This window comes from Lontra canadensis, unplaced genomic scaffold (assembly GCF_010015895.1).
Source record: "Lontra canadensis isolate GAN:19392208 unplaced genomic scaffold, GSC_riverotter_1.0 scaffold222, whole genome shotgun sequence".
NCBI classification, from domain to species: Eukaryota; Metazoa; Chordata; class Mammalia; order Carnivora; family Mustelidae; genus Lontra; species Lontra canadensis.
The window spans coordinates 255,725-277,693 of NW_022631216.1; the positions used below are offsets into that span (position 1 = coordinate 255,725).

General features: G+C 37.2%; 1 protein-coding gene across 3 annotated transcripts in view; it reads right to left on the bottom strand.

The window, feature by feature from the left end:
• The window catches only part of LOC116862131 (DLA class II histocompatibility antigen, DR-1 beta chain), a 167,687-nt gene that overhangs the window by 76,480 nt on the left and 69,238 nt on the right, over positions 1 to 21,969 (bottom strand). Inside the window, exon 1 of one of the 3 annotated variants that reach the window (XM_032849266.1) lies at positions 2,869 to 3,012. The exons of 1 other annotated variant lie outside the window; for it this stretch is intronic. In XM_032849266.1, the coding sequence (XP_032705157.1) occupies positions 2,869 to 2,968 (100 nt within the window). In that variant the 5' untranslated portion in view covers positions 2,969 to 3,012. Of the gene's footprint in view, positions 1 to 2,868; positions 3,065 to 21,969 lie in introns of those variants that run through there. One more of the 3 variants, XM_032849267.1, reaches the window with a different exon arrangement.

The window sequence follows — 21,969 nt, forward strand, 5'->3', positions numbered from 1 at the left end:
GTAAGTGGCTCCAGGTATAGCTCTATCCCCCAGGGGTAGGGGGTGCTGGCAAAACTGTCCCTGGGTAAGAACCAGAGTTAAACCATCTGATATATATGTGGTAGAGAAGCTGCAATTAATTATGGAGCAGCTGAGTGTTACATTGAAAAATTTTCCAATATCATATCTGATAAAAACCTTATCCCAAGGAAATTTCTTTTGCCTGAAAAAGCTTGGTACAGAGGCCAGATTTCTAAAAAACATTCATGGTGCCTAATGAGAGAGTATCAAAAGCTACTAAGAATTCTAACCAAAAGATGGCTCTTCTTGGCTGTGCTAATGCTTCAGTCTCACCCAAAACAAAGTGAGCAGTGATTGGACAAACTAAATCCAGGATGTCTAAAAGCTATAACTATTTTCCCTGTGCATTATTTCTGAACAAGAAAATATGCATAGCCAGGTATATATTTTCTAACTGACTCAACCACCATTTTGCATCAGTGACATGTTCCTGACAGCCAAGCTGGACTGTGAGAAGCCTGTAGCGCCACTGTTCCTGGATAATTGTTCCACAAAAGTTTCCTCTGAGCTTCCGGTAAAAACTAAAGCTTTTCATTAAGAATTTCCCCCAGTACGACATCTGTGTTGAAATCTTATGACCAAGGAATTTTTGTCTCATCAAGAGCAGGTATAAACAATTTTTAAATGCCATTCTTGTTGCAGTTTACAGAAAGACACCTACAAATCCACAGCTTTCTGAGAGAATCAGTTCTAGTGCCTGTTTTGGAGGTAAAATTTAATAAAACAATTTTAACAAATGTTTGGCATAGACTCTGGGCTGTGTTCATGTTTGTATGAACTAGCAGATGAAGATTTTGAAAACTAGCATGTCATTAATGAAAGAAAATCATATCATACTTCAACACAAGTAAAACTTCATGAGACAAAAATCTAAGTGAAAGGACCCTGACATCCACCAAACACTGAGCGTGGACAATGAGGCCATGGTAGGCATTCCCCGAATGATGGAAACATGGTCATGGTGACCATGGAGCATTCCTCAGCTTGCTTCCCACACTCCAGCCTCTCCAGCTTTCCTTTCCCTTAAACTCAGCAAACATCTTCCCACACTTTGGCCTCTATCCTGTTCTCTCTCCCTAGAACACTTGTCCCTCAGATCCTGCACATGGCTGGCTTCTTCTCATCAGTCACATCTCAACTAAATGTCACTTTCTCATGGAGAGCTCCCTCGCTGCTCCAGCTGAAGTCAGGGAATCCAGTTCTCTCAGTCACAATACCCTGAACTATTCTGTTTACACTGCACTTACTGCTTTCTGAAATTTTTTTCTGTTTTAAATGTTTATTGGGCTTTCTACTCTGTCAGTATATAACACCCATGATAGTAGAGATTTTTTTTTATCTTATTCAAATAGAATTCACTGAGCCTCAAACAGTGTAGTTCAAAATAGCTGCTCAGAAAAATATCTGTGGCTTCAATGGATAAACCCAGGGTTCTGGGAATTAGTCACTGTGAGGATCCTAGAAAATAAGAAGAGGCTTTAAGCTTCGATACTCTTTTATTCTTATGAAATATTATATCCCATCCACTTGCTATGAGAAATTCAACAAACTTCCTCTTTCTCCTACTGTTCTAAAAATATGACAGGTAAAGAAAAGGTGATTTTAAGGGGAAAAAAAGGAAAATTTCATTAAGTTTCAGCCCATCTTGTAATTCTGTGATAGTGCTGAGGGTCTGTGTCAACAATGGGGATTCTCAGTAATGATGATGACACAACTGGGAAAAAATAGTGAGGAACTGGAAGTGGAGGCAACCAAACATGGCTAATTAAGGGAAACAGAAAACATGACGAATGAATCTATATTCAGGACCAAGACCTCAGTAAACCAATAAGTTCCATTTTTGCATATTGGCTTTCAGTCCTATGTAAATAACCTTCATTCTCTCTGTACTGTGCTCGGGGCATATAGTTTGAACCACATGAAATTCCTGACACTTGACAATTTTTGACTTACAACATCATAATTTCATTTAATTTATCCTATACTAGTTGCACCCATTCCTGTGGGTTCAGGTCAGACAATGGAAGATGCAGGAGAAACCGACATTATAGAAAGGTTCAACACAGATTCATAATGAAAAATAACCTGTGCCAAGTTCTTGGAAGAGATATTTTAAGTTCCTTAAGACACCAAAGAACACCCACATGTGCTTCTTATCTACAGTGTCATTTCAAGTACTAAGGATCATGGCTGTAGCTCCAGGGTGAGAAATAGAGATAATATTAACCCCAACTTCTGTCAGAGAACCTTCAGTATAGGGATAAAGGATTTATAAACTTTGGGACCCAAGAGAAAGGAAAGGAGATAATGGAAGAGACCTCTTGATACATCCTCACATATTAGGGAGAGGCACCAACATAACTGACCCAGTGCAGACATAACACAGGGTCTACTAGGAAGGACCTTACTAATTCCTTTTGATTCTCCTCAAATTTTTCAGAGAAAATTTCCTATTTTCTAGCATATCTCAACATAATAAATTCTCGATGGGAATTAATTTGAAATCATTATTTCTAAGTCTTCTCAAGACCCTGAGGGAATGAGATACAAACCTGGAGAACTTTCATTGGAGGAGAGTTGTGAATAAATGGCCTATATATATGGAGGTCCCTTATGCAGCTCTTGAAGAGGGCAAGCATTCAGGATCCTTTTGTTTTGGGTAGAATTGGGGGTCTATACCACAAGGGTGGTCACTGAAGAAAATACCACAATATTCTAAGGGACATGGTCTAGACACAGTGACAAAAGTAATTTCTTTCCCTCCTTCCTCTCCCCCACAATAGCTTACCATCAAAGGTGTGCACTTACGTGGGGTGTCCCTGGCCCAAGCCAAGGGAGGGCTCAGCACCATCAGTATCAGTGTCAGAGCTGTCATCCAGGAGCCTCCAAGGAAACACAGACACACCATACTGGAGAGCAGGGAGGACAGGGCACAGAGGGAGCAGGTAAGTCTCACTCAGTGAAGACTGTGACCCTCCTTTGGCCACTTCCCAAATAATACCAACCAAGGAATTCATTTCTTTGTTACTGGATTGGGTAATCTTGGTGCTGAGAACCAATCAGCATTAGAGATACACTCCATCATCAGTTGCTGGTCAGAGATTCAGTATGAAGAGTCTCTTCTGAAACTTGGATTTCCCTCTTTGAAAGGTTTATTTTAATTTAATGCTTTAAAGGTTTGATCCAGTTGTATGTGAAATATTTTACTGAGCCCCTATTATGAGCCAGCTCTGTACTAGGCAGTGCTGTGCTCAAAAGTTTGAACCTTTTAGGAGTATTCATGTCTCTCCCTTGCAGGCATATGTAATGTTTTGACATATGTAATATGTGTGTTTTTAGGAGCTGTGGAAGTGGAAGGATGATGATTGCAAGTCAAGAAACCTTTGATGTGGACCTTAATGTACCATCACTTAGTGTTGTAGACTTGGGGAAATTATTTAACCTTAACCTTGAAATGAAGGCACTGCATTCTTTTTCATACTTCAGTAGGAACTGTGGTATGATTCTCTGGACAGCTCAAGGAGCAGCACTCCATAGTAACTGATGATATGACAGAATTAAAGCTGTTGATTGGAGAGTACAGTCTGTATCTCCTTATGGGTAGGAGGGGTCTCTAATAAACTAAAGGAAATTGAAATTTAGTCATTAACTTAACCTGAGTGAAAAGATTTTTCAAGTTTATTTCCTGATGCTGTTATTGAGTTTGTAGGTATCTCCAGAATATGCATATAGAAGGGGCTTAGAACATGATCTATGTGGAATGGAGGTTCTTGAAATTTCCTTTATATAGCACTTAACCTAACAAAGTGATAAGCCCAACTATCCAAATCAAAGTATGCGGGGAGCTAAGAAATTGGTAAAGGACTCAAAGTCAGCTGCTAGCATAACAGCTCTGCTTTAGAATAATTAATATTTTATGTGGCAAATGTGTTCAATCCATACTCCTGGATCCCGCTCTGATTTCCTCATTTTATTGGGACTATGTCTCTTTTTATGCACAATGTCTTTTTTTTTTTAAGATTTTATTCATTCATTTGACAGAGTTCACAAGTAGGCAGAGAGGCAGGCAGAGAGAGAGGAAGAAGCAGGCTTCCTGCTGAGTAGAGAGCCTGATGCAGGCCTCGATCCCAAGACCCTGGGATCATGATCTGAACTGAAGGCAGAGGCTTAACCCACTGAGCCACCCAGGCTCCTTTATGCACCTTTTGCTTTATCTTAAGGAGAGGTATAAGAGGCTGGTGCTAATGAATACATTATAGAATGTTCAGGAAATAGAACACAATATAATTACAGTCTTTGATGTAACAATATGGTTTTAAACATATATTTCTACCTTTAGATAATTATTATTATACATTATATTTAATATAAATGTAATATCTCAGATTTGGAATGGACTTATTTTTAAGATTTATTTTATTTATTTATTTATTTATTTATTTATTTGAGAAAGAGAGAGAGAACAAGCGAAGGGTGAAAGGGCGGAGGGAAAGAGAGAAGCAGACTCCCCACCGAGCAGACAGCCCAAACCAAGGCTTGATCCCAGAAAACTGAGATCATGACCTGATCCGAAGGCAGATGCTTAACGAACTGAGCCACCCAGGCACCCCCAGAATGAACTTTAAAGGGCAACTATCTATCTAAAGTCCTGCATTAATTCACATTCTACTGTAGTCTGATAAGTAGTCCTTCTTCATGGACAAGAACTCACCATGTTGCAATAAAAATGACTGATATTTATTAAGCAAATTTTGAGTATTTTACATTACACCCAGAATTATACAAGGGCTTTTAAGACATATTTATATTTAATTCTCACATCATCTCAGTAATCTGAGTGCCCCTTGCATTCCTACAGATGGAAAGAATAAAATGATAGATGATGTTAAACGACTTTGGCAAGGATACAAGTCAAGTAAATAGTGCGTTCCAGATGAGCCAAGTTATATATGAGTTTAAATTCCACAAGTCTAGCCATTACATCATACCACCTCACATTCAGTTTCTGAAAAGAATAGGGTCCACTATGTTGAAATTATTCTAACACTTTAATTCATGGTTATGCATATCTATATGACTACTCCTTTTAATGAAAGACAGGATTTTATATAAATTGAGGCAATTACTGTGTAGTAATTCTAGTTCCTTCAAAAGATTCCTCTCATCACCATCATTACTTTCCTCTGAAAATGACAAAATTTGCATTTATCTTATGTAATGCCTCCCAAAGCTCCCAGGCAGGTCTCCTTCCTATTAAAAATAACAGTAGTTCCAAATTCCTAAATCTAATATATTGTTCTCAATCATTATTTCAGATTTCTCAGCATAATTTATTGCAAATTTAAATAAGTCAAAATCAAATAAAAATTTTATCTCACATACTTCAAAAAAATGTATTTCTGTTAATGTAGAAACTTCAAAATAGCTTGTAGAAGGTAGGTAGAAGTCATTATTGTCTCTGGATGTCAGAAGAAACTATGTCCCTAGATCCCAGTGATAATTCAATACTGCTGGAAGTTATATAATTGCAACCAGGAGGATGCCATATTTAATTTTAGAAATGAAAATCATAATTTACTCAGAATTAACTACCTATAACAATGATAATCTGGAAGAGCCAAACTAAAGTTCACTTTAGATTAGAAAAGGAACAGCAAAAAAAATAATTCTATATCAAGAATATACTGAAATATTGAACACATTGAAATATCAAAGAAAACAATATCAAAACTCATCCATATAAATTTGACAATTTATAAATCATACACATTTATTTTTTAAAAGAATAAGCAAGCAACTATGTCCTAAATTCTGTAGTTGTATACATTTATGAGTAAGAAAGTGTGTTGCTTTAAATAATATATATTTCACACTTTTCTTCAATATTAATTCAGTATAAGGAAAGTTCAGGTAGACCAATATAGCAACTTCGACCAAACCATCAATCCTACAGGTATCCAGGCTGAACTTCACCTGAAGCAAAAGGAGAAACAGTGTATAAGAAGTGTCAAGTAAGACTTTATTTCCTGAGGAAAAAACAGTTAACATGGTTTCTAGAAGAGTGGTTATCAGTACAGAAGTTCTACAGTCTCTGTTCCTGATACATGAAGTCATAGGTTTGTTTTCATTGGTAGTAAATCAAAACAGTCTTGAGAACACACAAGTGACATCAGAATGCAAACTGTTGTTGAAGACAGGTTGAAATATGTAGCATTACAGAATGTCTTGAGTCCTACCAGTTGTCACAGAATGGGACTCAATTGTGGTAAGCCTGAAATTTGCAGTACATCTGGGAAAATCAGCTCTTAATTATCAGCAATCCAGACTGTGCATCACTTGTCCAAGTAGTCACAAAATATTATCAATAGTTCTCAAAAGCTATGACCATGAATATGGACCTTAAAAGGGGTTCCTTTATATAAGAAAAAATAGTAATAACAGAAGTGGATAAACAGGGCCAATTTCTTCTGCACTGGAAGACTTGTATTCTTGACAGAGGACTGTGCCATTTACGGTCATATTAGTGCTTAGTAGACTTGATAGAACCCCCTCCTGTGAGATCTCATCAGCAATGTCTTCCATTGAGTAACTTTGAATGAAGCCGGTCTTTACACTGTGGTATTATGTAAGTCAGTGGACAGGGCTTCTTCAACTTCTGAATGTCATTCTTTGACTCAACTTATCTGTGTTTTATAATACTTAACACAGCACACTTTTTCAGAACCAGAGTGTTTGCCACTGAGTACTCACAGGGAGAACATCTAGAATTCTCATAAGCCCGTCATTAATATTGTATATAGGAAGAGTTTTCTTTTCTTTCTCTTTATTCTAGGCCATGTTTTAATTGTGCTGTAGCAAAGTATTTACCTCTTACCTAGTGCAAACACTGCCCAGATTATTTTTCAAAATTCTGCTTTGTTGTTTGACTAGCCAACTGTGCACTGATTCTAGTAGCATGCCTAGAATGTTGTCTGTTTTATTCAAGTAATAATAAAATCTTTTAGCTATTTTACTAATAGTTCAGTAGTCTATCCCCAATAGATGAGCAAGTTTCCACCCTGAAAAGTAAATTTTTAGTAATTATTCTCCCCAAGGGGAGGAAAAAGACTTTGTTTTGTAGTTTCTTCTTACATGGCATTCCTGTCAAACAAAGCAACTCTTTCAATATTGTAGAGCAATTTTGAGAACATTAGGATATACAACCCTCAATAATTATTGCTGGAATCCATATTTTGGTCATCGATTCATTTCATAGTTTACACAAACAAGATATAGGAGTATAACTTAGCTCTATTACATTTCCACCTAGAGATGCTAAAGATGATTTAGGTACAGTGACAACCTCTCAGTTTTTAGAGTTCAGAATTTAGTACCTGACCTTAAAGAAAAAGTTTTCAGATGAATCACTTCGGTTGTTAAAATAAGATCCAAGGGGGAGTGGCTCAGTGGGTTAGGCCTCTGCCTTCAGCTCGGGTCATGATCCCAGCGTCCTGGAATCGAGCCCCGCGTCAGGCTCTCCGCTCCGTGGGGAGCCTGCTTCCTCTCTCTCTGCCTACTTGTGATCTCTCTCTCTCTCTCTGTCAAATAAATAAAATCTTTAAAAAAAAAAATCCAAGGGGTTGTTTAGGGGAAAAAAATCTATATTAACCAGAGAAAAAGTGTTTTCTAATAACCAGAGCAGAAGATAACATAAGGACACTTGAAGTTTTAAGCTTCTCCAGAGGTGAGGGATCCTTACTGCTTTTATACCTTCTAAACTATGAAAACCACAAAAGCATTAAAAAGGATCCATCCTATAGGCAATTGATTCTGCCATGTAAGCAAAATACAGAGCTGTTGGTTTATTTTCCACCTAGAACACCAGATAAACCCTAAATTATTTTAACTGTCAACATTTCCTTCAGTGCTATTGCTGGCATTAATTGCAATATCATCAAAATCAACCATGGTCTTTGTATCTGTAGTTTTATAGCCGTGTGACTTCTGATCATCAAAAACAACTTCCCCCTAACCTCCTATATGGACAATTCACTGGAGTGTTTACATAGATTTCTAAGGGTGACTCTAGTTTCCCTCTCTATTAGTTCAAAAACCGAATCACTACCATGACAAAGATTTGAACTAAGTGAGTTGTAAAATTCTGGGTGGGTTTAAGAAAGTTCAGGTAGACCATGAAATGTTGGGAGAAATTTATGATTTGCTGTAATCTTTAGCATACCTCTGGCAGATCACAGTTATAATATCACCTGTGAAGTCTAAATATAAAACTTCTTGGGAAAGTGAAGAGACATAATCAAACTCTCCATAGTTTTCCTAACCAAGAAGTGTTGGGAGTTGTGGCTACAATTTCAATTTCATTCAACCAACTATAAAATCAGGAAAATTAGCAAAATTAGCAAAATTTAGGCTGATCTCATAAGGACACAAATTGATAGTCCTCTCTGTATTGGACCTCCAGATTTGAAGTTTACACCCAGAGGGAAAAAAATCAGAACCCTTCCAGAATGCAATCTAATATAGATTGAATGCAATCTAATAGAGAAAAATATCCTTAGTAGTTCTGCCAATATCCTTAACTGTGTCTGAGTATTATCCCCAGACCAAACAAAAAATGATATCTAAGATTGATAGTAGGGTAGTAAAGAAATGTTCTCTAGCTTAAGAAGCCTAATGCAAAAGGAAACCTTTTCTCTAAGTTCCTCAAAAGAAGCATCTCTGAATCCCAGCCACTGAGTGAAGTTGAAAGTCGAGAGGTGTCTTTCCATTATCATCTTCAATTCATTTCCCCATCTCAAACATGGAGCATTACAGATCATTTATTTTGATAATGTTTATATTACAAAAACGCTCAAAAGAGACAGGGTCACAGTGTTCTGATCTTCAAAATAGCACATGTGGCAAACATGAAAAGAAAGAGTTACTAACTTGAAAGGCAATTTTGTTACCATTAGTCATTACAGCACCTTTCCCCCCAACCCAGCCAGCCCAGTAGCTTAAGAAGACTACTATATAGATATCCTCTAGCCATATGCAATCACCACTTGACAGAGGATGCAAATTCCACTGTGGTAACCATGGTAGCCATGAGGTGGTCATAAGTCAATAGTCCCTCTAGTAAAAACTGAACCTGTGCCTCAGCCAGCCAGCCAGACTCTTCTCCAGGTACTGAGGACACTGAAGATGCTTCACAAGCACTGATGATGATGCTTACCTCTTCTGAAAATAGCTTCCAGAACCAAGGAAACACCAATTGACATGTTTAAGAAACTCCAAATATACCAAGCAATATAAATGAAAAAGAAAACATAGTAGACATACTTTAGTAAAACCATAGAATACCTAAGATAAAGAAATCTTAAAGCAGCAGGGTTGGGGGTGGGGAAGGAATGCAGATTATCTTCAAAGAGAAAAATTTAGATGAATTGCTGACTTTTCATCAGCAATAATGAAAACCAAAAATAGTACAGTGCTGTTTTCATGGTGTCTAATAAAAAATAACTGCCCACCTGGAATTTTATACCCAATGACTCTATTTTTCAAGAATGAGGAAGACGGGGTGCCTGGGTGGCTCAGAGGGTTAAGCTTCTGCCTTCAGCTTAAGCCATGATCTCAGGGTCCTGGGATGGAGCCCAGCAGCTGGCTTTCTGCTCAGAGGGGAATCCGCTTCCCTCTCTCTGCCTGCCTCTCTGCCTACTTGTGATCTCTCTCTCTCTGTCAAATAAATAAATAAAATCTTAAAAAAAAAACAAAATTTAAAAAGCATGAGGAAAACATTTTCAGATGAACAAAAATCAAGATAATTTGCCTCCAACATATTTTAATGAAGAAAATTATAAATTATGTACTTCACACAGAAGGAAAGTAACCCCAGATGGAAAGTCTGGGATGAAATGAGGAATGAAGAACAAAGACAGTGGTAAATATGTGGACCATTCTAAAATATCTAAATTTATAAAATAGTACTGACTATCTTGTGAAGTTTTAAAATAATGTATAATTTAATACCCAAAACAGTAAAATATAAATTGAGAGACAGTATAAGGTGTTAAATCACTTCAATATCCTTGTATTGGTTTTCTTCTTTTTTTTTCAAAGTAGAAATAATTATCATCCATATAAGTTATCACATATTCCAGAGCATAGAAGAGGCTGATTTTATGTATTACTTCAGACTTGAGAAGTACTAACACCAAATCACACTTAACAATGTAGGCTTAGGCTCAGTCTCTTTCTCTTTCTTTCTAATGTGTGACTAATATAATATAATATGTGAATTTCTGGGATCAGTCCCATTCGAATCATGAACCAAGAATGTATACAAACTAGTACCAGTAGCATTAAGTATTGCACTGGTAATTCTAGCCAATGAGAGATATTTGGAAGAGTAAGCAAATCCCAAACTCATAAACTTTCCTTTACACTTAGAGTAACCTTTTGAAAAGTAAAATAAAAATTCAATTACTTTAATATTAATAAACTGTGTCCAATTAATACTGAAATAAGAAATATTCTAAATATTATGAAGAAATTCTATTACTTTATTAAACAAAAATGTGTGTAATTCCAAATAAGGAAATCAAAACAGGAACTCCCCAGCATTCCTTCTGGGAATCATTCTGTCGATATAAATATATATATATATTTTAAAATATCCTGATTCATGATGGTGTCCTGGGATCACACACTGGACTCTTTTTTTCTCCTAAGATTTAATTTTAATTTTAATAGCAAGAATCCATTTAAAAGGTGATTTAATAATGTCATATAAATAAAGAACTTTATCTGTGGGTGTGGTTGGGAAGAGAATGGGTAGGGCTCATCATCAACGAAAATTTCAAAAGTTACGAGAAACCAAGGTAGGGGGAAGAAATTCTCAGATGTATGGGAGATGAAGACACACTCTCAAATAACTTCTGGAGGTATAGCTTAGGGGAGACATGTATGGAATATGTGTCTGTTCCCATCTATACCCATCAATACTCCTTTCACTGCTCCCACCCAAATGCAGACTGTTATCAAAAAAGAATTGGGGGGGGGTGCCTGGGTGGCTCAGTGGGTTAAAGCCTCTGCCTTCAGCTCAGGTCATGATCTCAGGGTCCTGGGATCGAGCCCCACGTTGGGCTTTCTGCTCAGCAGGGAGCCTACTTCCTCCTCTTTCTCTGCCTGCCTCTCTGCCTACTTGTGATCTCTGTCTGTCAAATAAATAAAATCTTTAAAAAAAAAAGTGATAATTCAGTATTGATATTGAATATGGACAGTGAATAATGTGAAAATAATGAGAAAGTATTGAGACAAGATTAATGATTCCCGGGACACCTGGGTGGCTATCAGTTGGGCTGCTGTTTTCGGCTCAGGTCATGATCCCAGGGTTCTGGGACCAAGTCCCACATCGGATACTTGCTCGCCGGGGAGCCTGCTTCTCTCTCTGCCTCTGCCTGCTTGTGCATACACCCTCTCTCTCAATCTGACAAATAAATAAATAAATAAAATCTTAAAAAAAAAATTAATGATTCCCACAGGACTTTCTAGGAAAGTTCATGACCAGGACCCTAAAATAAGTACAAAATAAGTAAAATAAGTACATGGTTAATTTCTCCTTCTCCTCCTCCCCTCCGCTCCTCCTCCTCCTCCTTTCTTCTTCTCCTCTTTTTCTTCTTCTCCTTCTCCTTCTTTTTTTAGAGAGAGAGATTGAACAGGGGAGAGGCAGAAGGAGAGGGAGAAAGAGAATCTTAAACAGGTTCCATACCCAGTTCAGAGCCTGACACAGTGTTTGATCTCACAACCATGAGATTACCCATCTCCAAAGGCAAATCTCCAAAGATTACACATCACTCCAAAGTGAAAATGAACTTTTGGGATGTCATCAAAATCAAAAGCTTCTGCACAGCAAAGGAAACAGTCAACAAAACAAAGAGGCAACCCACAGAATGGGAGAAGATATTTGCAAATGACACTACAGACAAAGGGCTGATATGCAAGATCTATAAAGAACTCCTCAAACTCAACACCCAAAAAACAGATAATCATGTCAAAAATGGGCAGAAGACATGAACAGACACTTCTCCAAAGAAGACATACAAGTGGCTAACAGACACATGGAAAAATAACACATCGTCGTTAGCCATCAGGGAAATTCAAATCTAAACCACACTGAGATACCACCTTACACCAGTTATAACGGCAAAGATTAACAAGACAGGAAACAACAAATGTTGGAGAGGATGCGTAGAAAGGGGAACCCTCTTACACTGTTGGTGGGAATGCAAATTGGTGCAGCCACTTTGGAAAACAATGTGGAGATTTCCAAAAAAATTAATTTAAAAATTAATTTAAAAAATTAAAATAGAGCTACCCTATGACCTAGCAATGGCACTACTGTGTAGTTACCCCAAAGGTACAGATGTAGTGAAAGAAAACGTGGTCCATATATACAATGGGATATTACTCAGTCATCAGAAAGGATGAATACCCAACTTTGTTATCAACATGGATGGGACTGGAGGTTATTATGCTGAGTGAAGTAAGTCAAGCAGAGAAAGTCAATTGTCATATGGTTTCACTTACTTGTGTAATATAAGGAACAACATGCAGGACATTAGGAGAAGGAAAGGGAAAGTGAATTGGGGTAAATCAGAGGGGGACAAAAACCATGAGAGACTGTTGACTCAGAAAGAAACTGAGGGTTTTGGGGGGGGTGGGAGATGGGTGAGCCTGGTGGTGGGTATTTTTTTTTTTTAATGTTCCAAGATTCATTGTTTATGCACCACACCCAGTGCTCCATGCAATATGTGGCCTCCTTAATACCCACCACCAGGCTAACCCATTCCCCCACCCCCTCCTTTCCAAAACCCTCAGTTTTTATATTCCATTGTATATATGGACCATAGCTTCTTTATCCATTTCTCTGTTGAAGGGTATCTTGGCTCTTTCCACAGTTTGGCAATTGTGGTCATTGCAGCTATGAACATTGGGATACATATGGCCCTTCCTTTCACTACATCTGTATATTTGGGATAAATACCCAGTAGTGCAACTGCCAGGTCATAGGGTAGCTCTATTTTTAACTTTTTAAGGAATCTCAACACTGTTTTCCAAAATGGCTGCACCAATTTGCATTCCCACGAACAGTGTAAGAGGGTTCCCCTTTCTACACATCCTCTCCAACATTTGTTGTTTCCTGTCTTGTTAATCTTTGCCGTTATAACTGGTGTAAGGTGGTATCTCAGTGTGGTTTAGATTTGAATTTCCCTGATGGCTAACGACGATGTGTCATTTTTCCATGTGTCTGTTAGCCACTTGTATGTCTTCTTTGGAGAAGTGTCTGTTCGTGCCTTCTGCCCAATTTTTGACATGATTATCTTTTTTTTGGGTGTTGAGTTTGAGGAGTTCTTTAAAGATCTTGCATATCAGCCCTTTGTCTGTAGTGTCATTTGCAAATATCTTCTCCCATACTCTGGGTTGCCTCTTTGTTTTGTTGACTGTTTCCTTTGCTGTGCAGAAGCTTTTGATCTTGATGAAGTCCCAAAAGTTCATTTTTGCTTTTGTTTCCTTTGCCTTTGGAGACATGTCTTGAAAGAAGTTGCTGTGGCCACTGTCAAAGAGGTTACTGCCTATGTTCTCCTCTAGGCTTTTGATAGATTCCTGCCTCACATTGAGGTCTTCATCCATTTTGAGTTTATCTTTGTGAATGGTGTAAGAGATTGGTCGAGTTTCATTCTTCTATACATAGTTGTCCAATTTTCCCAGCACCATTTATTGAAAAGACTGTCTTTTTTCCACTGGATATTTTTCCTGCTTTGTTGAAGATTATTTGACCATATAGTAGAGGACCCATATCTGCGCTCTCTACTCCATTCCATTGGTCTATGTGTCTGTTTTTGTGCCAGTACCATGTTGTCTTGGTGATCACAGATGGTGGTGGGTATTGAGGAGGGCACGTATTGCATGGAGCACTGGATGTGATACATAAACAATGAATCTTGGAACACTGAAGAAATAAAATAAAATTAAAATTAAATAAAAATAAAATAGAATTGGAGGCTTGACTGAGCCACACAGGTGCCCCAATGTTAGCCTTTCTTACTGCACAGACTCTGGCATTGGCATGGGAAAGTGAAGAAAGAAAAGAATTTCAACAGGGTCTGAAATAGATAATTTGATGAAATACCAGCCTTGAACAAGACTTTTTGTGGATATATTGAGGAGTAGGGACAAGTAGAAATAAAAGAAATCTAAAAGATCCAAACAGCCAGCATCTAGAGAATATTTTTTTGATAAATGAATTACAAAATTAGGAGCATCAGAAATCATCTGGTACATCATGCTGGGAACAGTTAACCACCATTCAGTAGTCAGTTCACACTCCCATTTTCCAGGAAGAAATGGTTATCTATTTCTACATAGGAGAAATTGTTGGAGTCACACAGGGTGACAGCAGTAGACAGTATTTTGGTGAAAAGATAATTTTGTGGCGCAGATTATCCATACCTAGTATCCTTACAATTAGAAAAATATTCCTGATATATATCCCTTATATTTTTTGTTGCAGTGATTCAATTCAGTAAATTTTAGCTGATAATCCACTACATGCATATTTACATACATATGTTACTTAGTTGGAGATATGCAATTCACAAAAGGTTTACTGAGGGCTTCCTATGTGTGCAGAATTCTTCTAATGCTAAGGATTCATATAGGTAATTTAGATTCTACTTTTAAGGAAACTAAAGTCCACCGTAAAGATAGACATATAAAATTAATATAAGATAATGTGACAAATCTACAATAGATACATTTGTTTTAAAAAAATCAAAACACAAATTGATGACATTAATTTTCAAGATGAAATGAAATTGTTAAAATTAAATAAAAGTATATCCTTTACAGTAAAGTGGAACATTACTATAGATGTGAGTTCTAAAGGAAGTGAGACAGAGCATGGAGAAGAGGTTGTGTTTCTGGTTGGCTGGAGACTAGCAGGGGGCCAGGAACAACAGTGAAAAACCTGTGTGTGGGGAAGGGGTGGTCAGGAGGTGGTAGAGAACATGGAGTCCTGACTGATATGAATTGAGATTCCTCCTTAAGTAATGCTGGGAGACCAGAGTGGATGTGCAGGATTGAACTATGCTGCGAAAGGTATTGAAAAATTGGTGAAGAAGTAACATCTTTTAGAAAGATGGGAATAGGAGCAGAAAAAAAAATATTAACTAAGAATATTTATAGCAATCTAAGGTTAGTCATGAGGGATTGAGCAGAAAGACTAGCATGATAGCAATAGGAATGGACATATAAAAATGGACAATAGGAATACCATGCATTTGAGGGGGCGGTGAATAAGGAAAGAACCTGAGGTTTTTTTAAAAGAATGTATTTTCTTTCCCTTTGGAAATAACATCCAAAGGATCAAACCTTGTATTGATGTGTTAGTTTGTGGGTGAGACACTTTGGATAAAGGGGGGGAGGGGTATGTTGAAAATCTTCATCCTTTCTCAGATAATTGTTTTCTCTCTGTGTCCAATGGTGATAAAGAGTGAGGCAGCATCACTTATTTCTAGCAGAGCCACCTGACCAGAAGGTCTTATTGAAAGTCTGAGATAGAAGTCAGGGGAGGGCAGGACAACTAAGTTAGATGTGGATAAGAAAGGCTAAACATTTCCTGTATGGAATTATTTAAGACATAATTAGGTGGTTAGCTAGGAAAGGGTGCCTGTAGAGTAAAGCAAAATGTGGAGTGAGGATTGGAGGAACTAGGCATTTAGAATGATACAGACGCGATGCCTGGTTTTTCATGCCTATGTAGGAAGTCCCTGGCTATGATTAAAAAGAACAAATAAAAAGCTCTGATTTTGGTATCTCCCTGCTATTCCTGTCATAAAAGAGAAGGGGGGCGGTGCCTGAGTGGCTCAGTCAATTGAGCATCTGACTTGATTTTGACTCAGGTCGTGATCTCAGGGTCCTGGGATCGAGCCCCACATGGGGCTCTCCACTCAACAGGGGAGTCTGCTCCAGGATTCTCTCTCCCTCTGCTCCTTCCTCCACTCATGCTATCTCTCTATCAAATAAATAAATTAAATAACTTAAAATTAAAAAACAAAATGTATAGTTCAGTGTTTTTGTAAAAGAGATGGGGACTATGAAAGAAATCCATAACCCCAATTCCAGTTGCAGACATATGAAGGGGTAAGTAAATAACGAATGTGTAGTTTCTGCCAGCCACTAAGTTATATACTTCTAGGTACCTTATTTCATTTAATTACCTTCATATCATTGCAATAATTATAGTGTATCACCTCATAATATCAGTTAGCAGCTACATCCCTAGCACATTTAAAAATGTTGACCACTCATAGTACTCAATAAATAGTGATTACTAGGATCTGGTCAGGAAATTAAATATTTTACATTTTTAACACTATAGTGAAATAGACCACACATATTAAAAAAAACACATAAAGCAAAAATGTACAACTTATTTGATTATTATCATGCCAACATCCATAGAAAGCCCCAGATCAAGGCACAGAACATTGGACCAAAGCCCTACAAGTCCATCATGTGCCTCTTCACATCCTTACCAAGAGAACTCACTATTCAGACTTGTATAGCAATCACTTCCTGACTTCTGGGTATACCTTTGCAATGTGTTATTTATCTCTAAGCATGCTTAGTAGCACTACATAAATTAACTCATATGCACATTCACTTTTGTACCCTAATTGTTTTCAACTGAGCAGCCAGGAAAGCATAGTCTTGTCAGTAAATGCTGTTGGATCAGCTGGAAATCTTCATTGAAAACAATAAATGAAATTTGACACCCATCTCACATCATACACAAATTAATTCTAGTGGAAATTTATTTCTATATGTGAAAAGCAATACAATAAAACCTTAAGAAAATACTATTAAGAGACTATCTTTATGACTTTGAAGTTGAAAATAATATCAAGGGGCACTTGGGTGGCTCAGTGGGTTAAGCCTCTGCCTTCGGCTCAGGTCATGATCCCAGGGTCCTGGGATTGAGTCCTGCATCAGACTCTCTGCTCAGCAAGGAGCCTGCTTCCCCCTCCCTCTCTCTGCCTGCCTCTCTGCCTACTTGTGATCTCTGTCTGTCAAATAAATAAATAAAATCTTAAAAAAAAAAGAAAATAATATCAAACATAAGATCCAAAGCTCATTAGTCATAAAGAAAAAGATTAGCCAGCAGTCACCAATATAACATTTAAATGAGGACAGTAAAAACTTACTGCACACAACTAAAGAGTGTCGTGGAATACACTAGGAAAACTGATGCAGATCTTCAATGAGCATATGACACTACTGGGTTTCAATATTTTTGGTTAGGAAAAAGAGAAATAAGACGATAGAAGAGCACACCGTCAGATGCTTTGGAAATCACTAAAGAGAAAGGCGCAGTTAATCTATGAAGCAAGATGATCTTTAGGAAGGTAATGAACTGAAATGTACAAGCAGAGAGGGGTGAGGAGAGTGGCATGTCAGCAATGACCTCCTTAATCATCAAATCCAAAGTCAAAGAAGGAAACTCTTCCTTAATATCCACCTTCATTTCTCCTTGATGCAATGAAATCAATTAAATAATAAATTTTACCTGATCACCTACAAATGTCAAGCATTATGCTAATTACTATGTGAACTATACAAGCCCGGATATAATTGGTGAAATTCAAAGAGCAAATATTTTTTGACCACCTCCCATGTTCAAAGGAGTGTGCTAGGGACTAGAAATACAAAGATGAAGATCGCAGGAAGATCAATATCTACTAGAATAAAAAGAAACACACATAGAATATAAATTCCATGAGTCAGAGACTTTATATTCTTTGTGTCCCATTCTCTCCTCAGTTCCTACAGAAAGTCCTGGTCCAAAGCAGATGATCATAAATAGTTGCCAAATTAATAAATAATACATTAAGGATAAATATAGGCATTTATAAGTTACAATAAAAATACAAATGGCTATAATTTAAAAGTAAGAAAACTGTTAAATAGTAGAGAAATGGGATGTATTCATATAGTTTGGAATATTGAGAGGAAACTTGAAATGTAGCTCATTTGCAGAAGTGAGACTTGAGGCAGAAAAGAAGGAGGATGTGATTCAGAAGAACAGCAGGGGAAAAGGAACAATCATGAGGCACATGAGCAAAGCAGTACTAGGTGGGGTGAATTAATGTAAAGAGAGACTCTGATTGACCAGAGTGAACATTCAGATTAAAGAATAGTGCGGGATAAGAGCGGATATGCAGAGAGGACCTGCTGTAAGAGATGCCTCGGAGGCCGAGCAAAGCAGATAGTTCTTTAGGAAGGTGATGAACTGACACATACTGAAATACACTGCATGTATAAATGCAAAGCAGCAAAATCAACTGTTGGTAACCCAGGTGTCTTGGAGGCATAGGAAGAGCATCAAGACTAGGGAGGCGACAGTGAGACTAGAGGGCTGACATTACTGAATGTCTTATGCCTTCATGAACTTGTACAAGGTGCTCCTATAGGATGAATAGGAAGGAAAATGTAAAGCTTTTTCTTTCTCTTCCTCTTTCAAGAGTAGCATCCAAAGGCTCGGACCTTGAACCTCAGCCTGCTTCTCTACCCCAGATCCTAGTTTCTTTCTTTTAGGATGAAGCAGGTCACTTTTCTGGACAAAGTCACTACTAAAAGTTCTCACTACTTCAGTTTCTTTCCTACAATCAGTGGGTGAAGTAACATGACTTGTCTTCACCAAATGATGCTACTTCAATAGTTCTAGCATTATTCTGGTTTCAAGAACTTGTGTGAGGTAGAGTAGGGACAGATCAGCTACGAGGAGAGAGGAAGACCTAACACAGGGATTTTGTGGTAAGAAACAGGATATGGCTGTGTGGATTGTCAAAGACTTCCCACATTTGGTTTGCAAGCATGATTTAGATGGGTATAGAGGGCTATAATCAGGATACTTGTTCCTTTTCAGGCGTTGTTGGAAAGCCCCTGGCCAGGGTTAAATGGAAAGGAAATTGCTGTGATGCTAGTGTCTCATTGCTGGAAAAAATTAATCTCTGTAGTGAAAAGAAGATTGAAAGGAGAGAGGAGGGAGAGAGTAAGGATGGGGGGACAGAGAGAGAGAGATTAAGGACCATCACTTCACTTGCTGGTTATCATGAGAAAGTGCAGAGGTGATGATGGAAAATGCAATCAATAGTTTTGGGGCCTGATTGGGCATTTTTAAATTATCTCATTTACTCTTTACAAAAACTCTGCAAATAAAAATTTATACCATTTGTGGAAATATTAGTAGGAATGTGAGAATTATAGCTTGATTTCAAAAAGAAAAAATATTATTTGGGGGAAATAAATTTAGTTCAACTGTAAACTTAGTACAACTGTATTAGTGCTGCAATCAGACAAAGCATTCTTTAAGGTGCTGGCATTACAAGGATGAATGGGATCTGTAGATCTTATTTCATAAGAGTTCAGAACCTACATAATCGTGCTATAATATACTGCAGTAAGAATTGCAATAAATTTGTTTATGACATACAGTGAGTAAATTGGTAGAGTCGAGAGTTTTCAGAAGTGGGCAGAATTTGTTTACATGTTTTACAAACCTATAAGAACCTTCAAATTTAAAGACTGGAGCTCTCTGTGTATACGAAATAGTAAGACTCATAGAATAGAGAAAGGGAATATATCTCAGATTGATTACGGGAGCAGAAGGGGCAAAGAGAATACAATGAAATAATATGGAGAACAATAAAGGATAAAGGATGCAGGCAGGGAGAAGAGTCCTGCCTGGTGTCAGAGAAAAGTCTTCCTCAAGGAATGAGAACACATAGAGTGGAACCACTCTAGGAAAGCAAAGGAATTGTACAGCTGCAGATAGAAACGGAAACAAACCAAAAAGTCATTTTGGTAATTCCAGTGTAGTGACAAGGCTAAGAAGTGACAGTTGGAATGGAGGTTTAGGACTTGCTAAGAATTAAAATTTTCATAGTCATGCTATGAAACAACATTTGATGAAGAGGAGAAAATGAGGCCTTCTAGAAGGAATTCATCTTCTCTCTTTTCAACCAGCACCTACAGACTTAGCCCTCAAACCTAGAATCCGACTCATCAGTTCAGGTTCAGGTTACTGTCTTCTTGGGACAGTATTTCAGCTCTTGCACTGAGGCATTTTAAGAAAGGAAATTCTTCCTGGAAATCCCCATCCCTTTATTGACATTTCTCTTCAACCAATAGGGATAGAAAATGAAACAGCATCACTTGTCTCTAGCAGAAGTATCTGCTACACAGGTCTGATCTGATCCAAGGTTCCGGAGAGAAGATGAAACAGAAGCAGGATGATTGATACACATGAGAGGAATGGCTGACCACTTAGTTTCATGGAAAGAAATAATATGTCATGTTGGAGAACCAAGAAACCACACTTTATAATTGTGAAGCAGAGCAGAGAGTGAGGATCTAGCTATTTAGTGTTGGGTGGAGGTGGGGAGGGTACCTGATATTTTTCATGCATCTGTGGAAATCCCCTGCTCAGTTTTAAAAGAGAAAGAAATGGCTATGACATTCAGCATTCCCTGCTAGTGATGCATGACTATATGTGGTGGACAAGATGGAAATTGTGAAAAAAATCCATGATGACCTGCTGGTTGTCATATGACAATATGAGGGAAAGTCACAGTATCACATACTGATTAATTTGTTCTAGAAGGCAGCACTTCCAGATATATTATCTCTCAATTAACTGTCATGACAGACTTGCATTTTTATTAACTGCTGAGTCTCCAGCATCCAGAATAGTTCTTAATACTCAATATATGGTGGGTCAATTAATTAACAAATGAGTAGGATACTAAGAATTAGTGAGTTTAATAGATATAGGATTATAATTATTAAGATCCAATCCCATTTCTACCTAAATCTAAAACCCAGAAATTAAAAATATTAGATTATCTGAGATCAAAAGAGTATCTGGAATAAAACTTGCATCTTCATTCTGTGAAGTTTACACACCTCAATTTAATATTTCTTCTTCCAATATTCCTTCAATACAAAGCAGTATCTCACTTAATCAGACTTACTCAGGAATTCAATTAGGAAATATATATTGCAGGGTGGAAAAAGCATTGTGTTCATTGTCATGAGAGTAGAATTCTGAAAATTGATCTATATCTTCATTCATGATTTACTTTTTTAAATTTCTATTTCTTCATCACTAAAATTAAAAGGTTGAATTACATTAATTCCCTATGATAACACTTACCTGGTTCCTGGAATATGATACTATTAATAAATCTTTAATTTTTATTTCATTTATATTCATCATTTCAGTAACAAAATAATCACAGAAAAGGGAAGGAAATGGCCTAAAAATTGACTTCAACTGAAGGATAAATTTTTTTAAGAACAGATTTATATTCTACTTTAAATTTTTGTTATTTATTTACTTTTTTAATCCAGTATAATTAGCATGTAATGTTATATTAGTTTCAGGTATACAATATAGTGATTCAACATTTCTATATATTACTCAGTGTGCATCACAATAAACGTACCCTTAATACACTTGCCTATTTTACCCATCCTCCCACCAACCACCACCCTGGCAACCACCAGCTTGTTCTCTATATTTTAGAGTCTGTTTTTTATATTTGTTTTTTTTTCTTTGTTCACTTGTTTTGTTTCTTATATTTCACATATGAGTGAAATCATACAGTACATGTCCTTCTCTGACTGACTTATTTAAAAATGACTAAATATCTAAAAGTGAGACATGAAGCCATAAAATTCCTAAAAGAATTACAGGTGCTAATTTCTTTGACATCAGTCATAGGAATATTTTTTCTAGATATGTTTCCTAGATATGGCAAGGGAAATAAGAACAAAATTAAACTATTGGGACTACACCAAAATAAAATA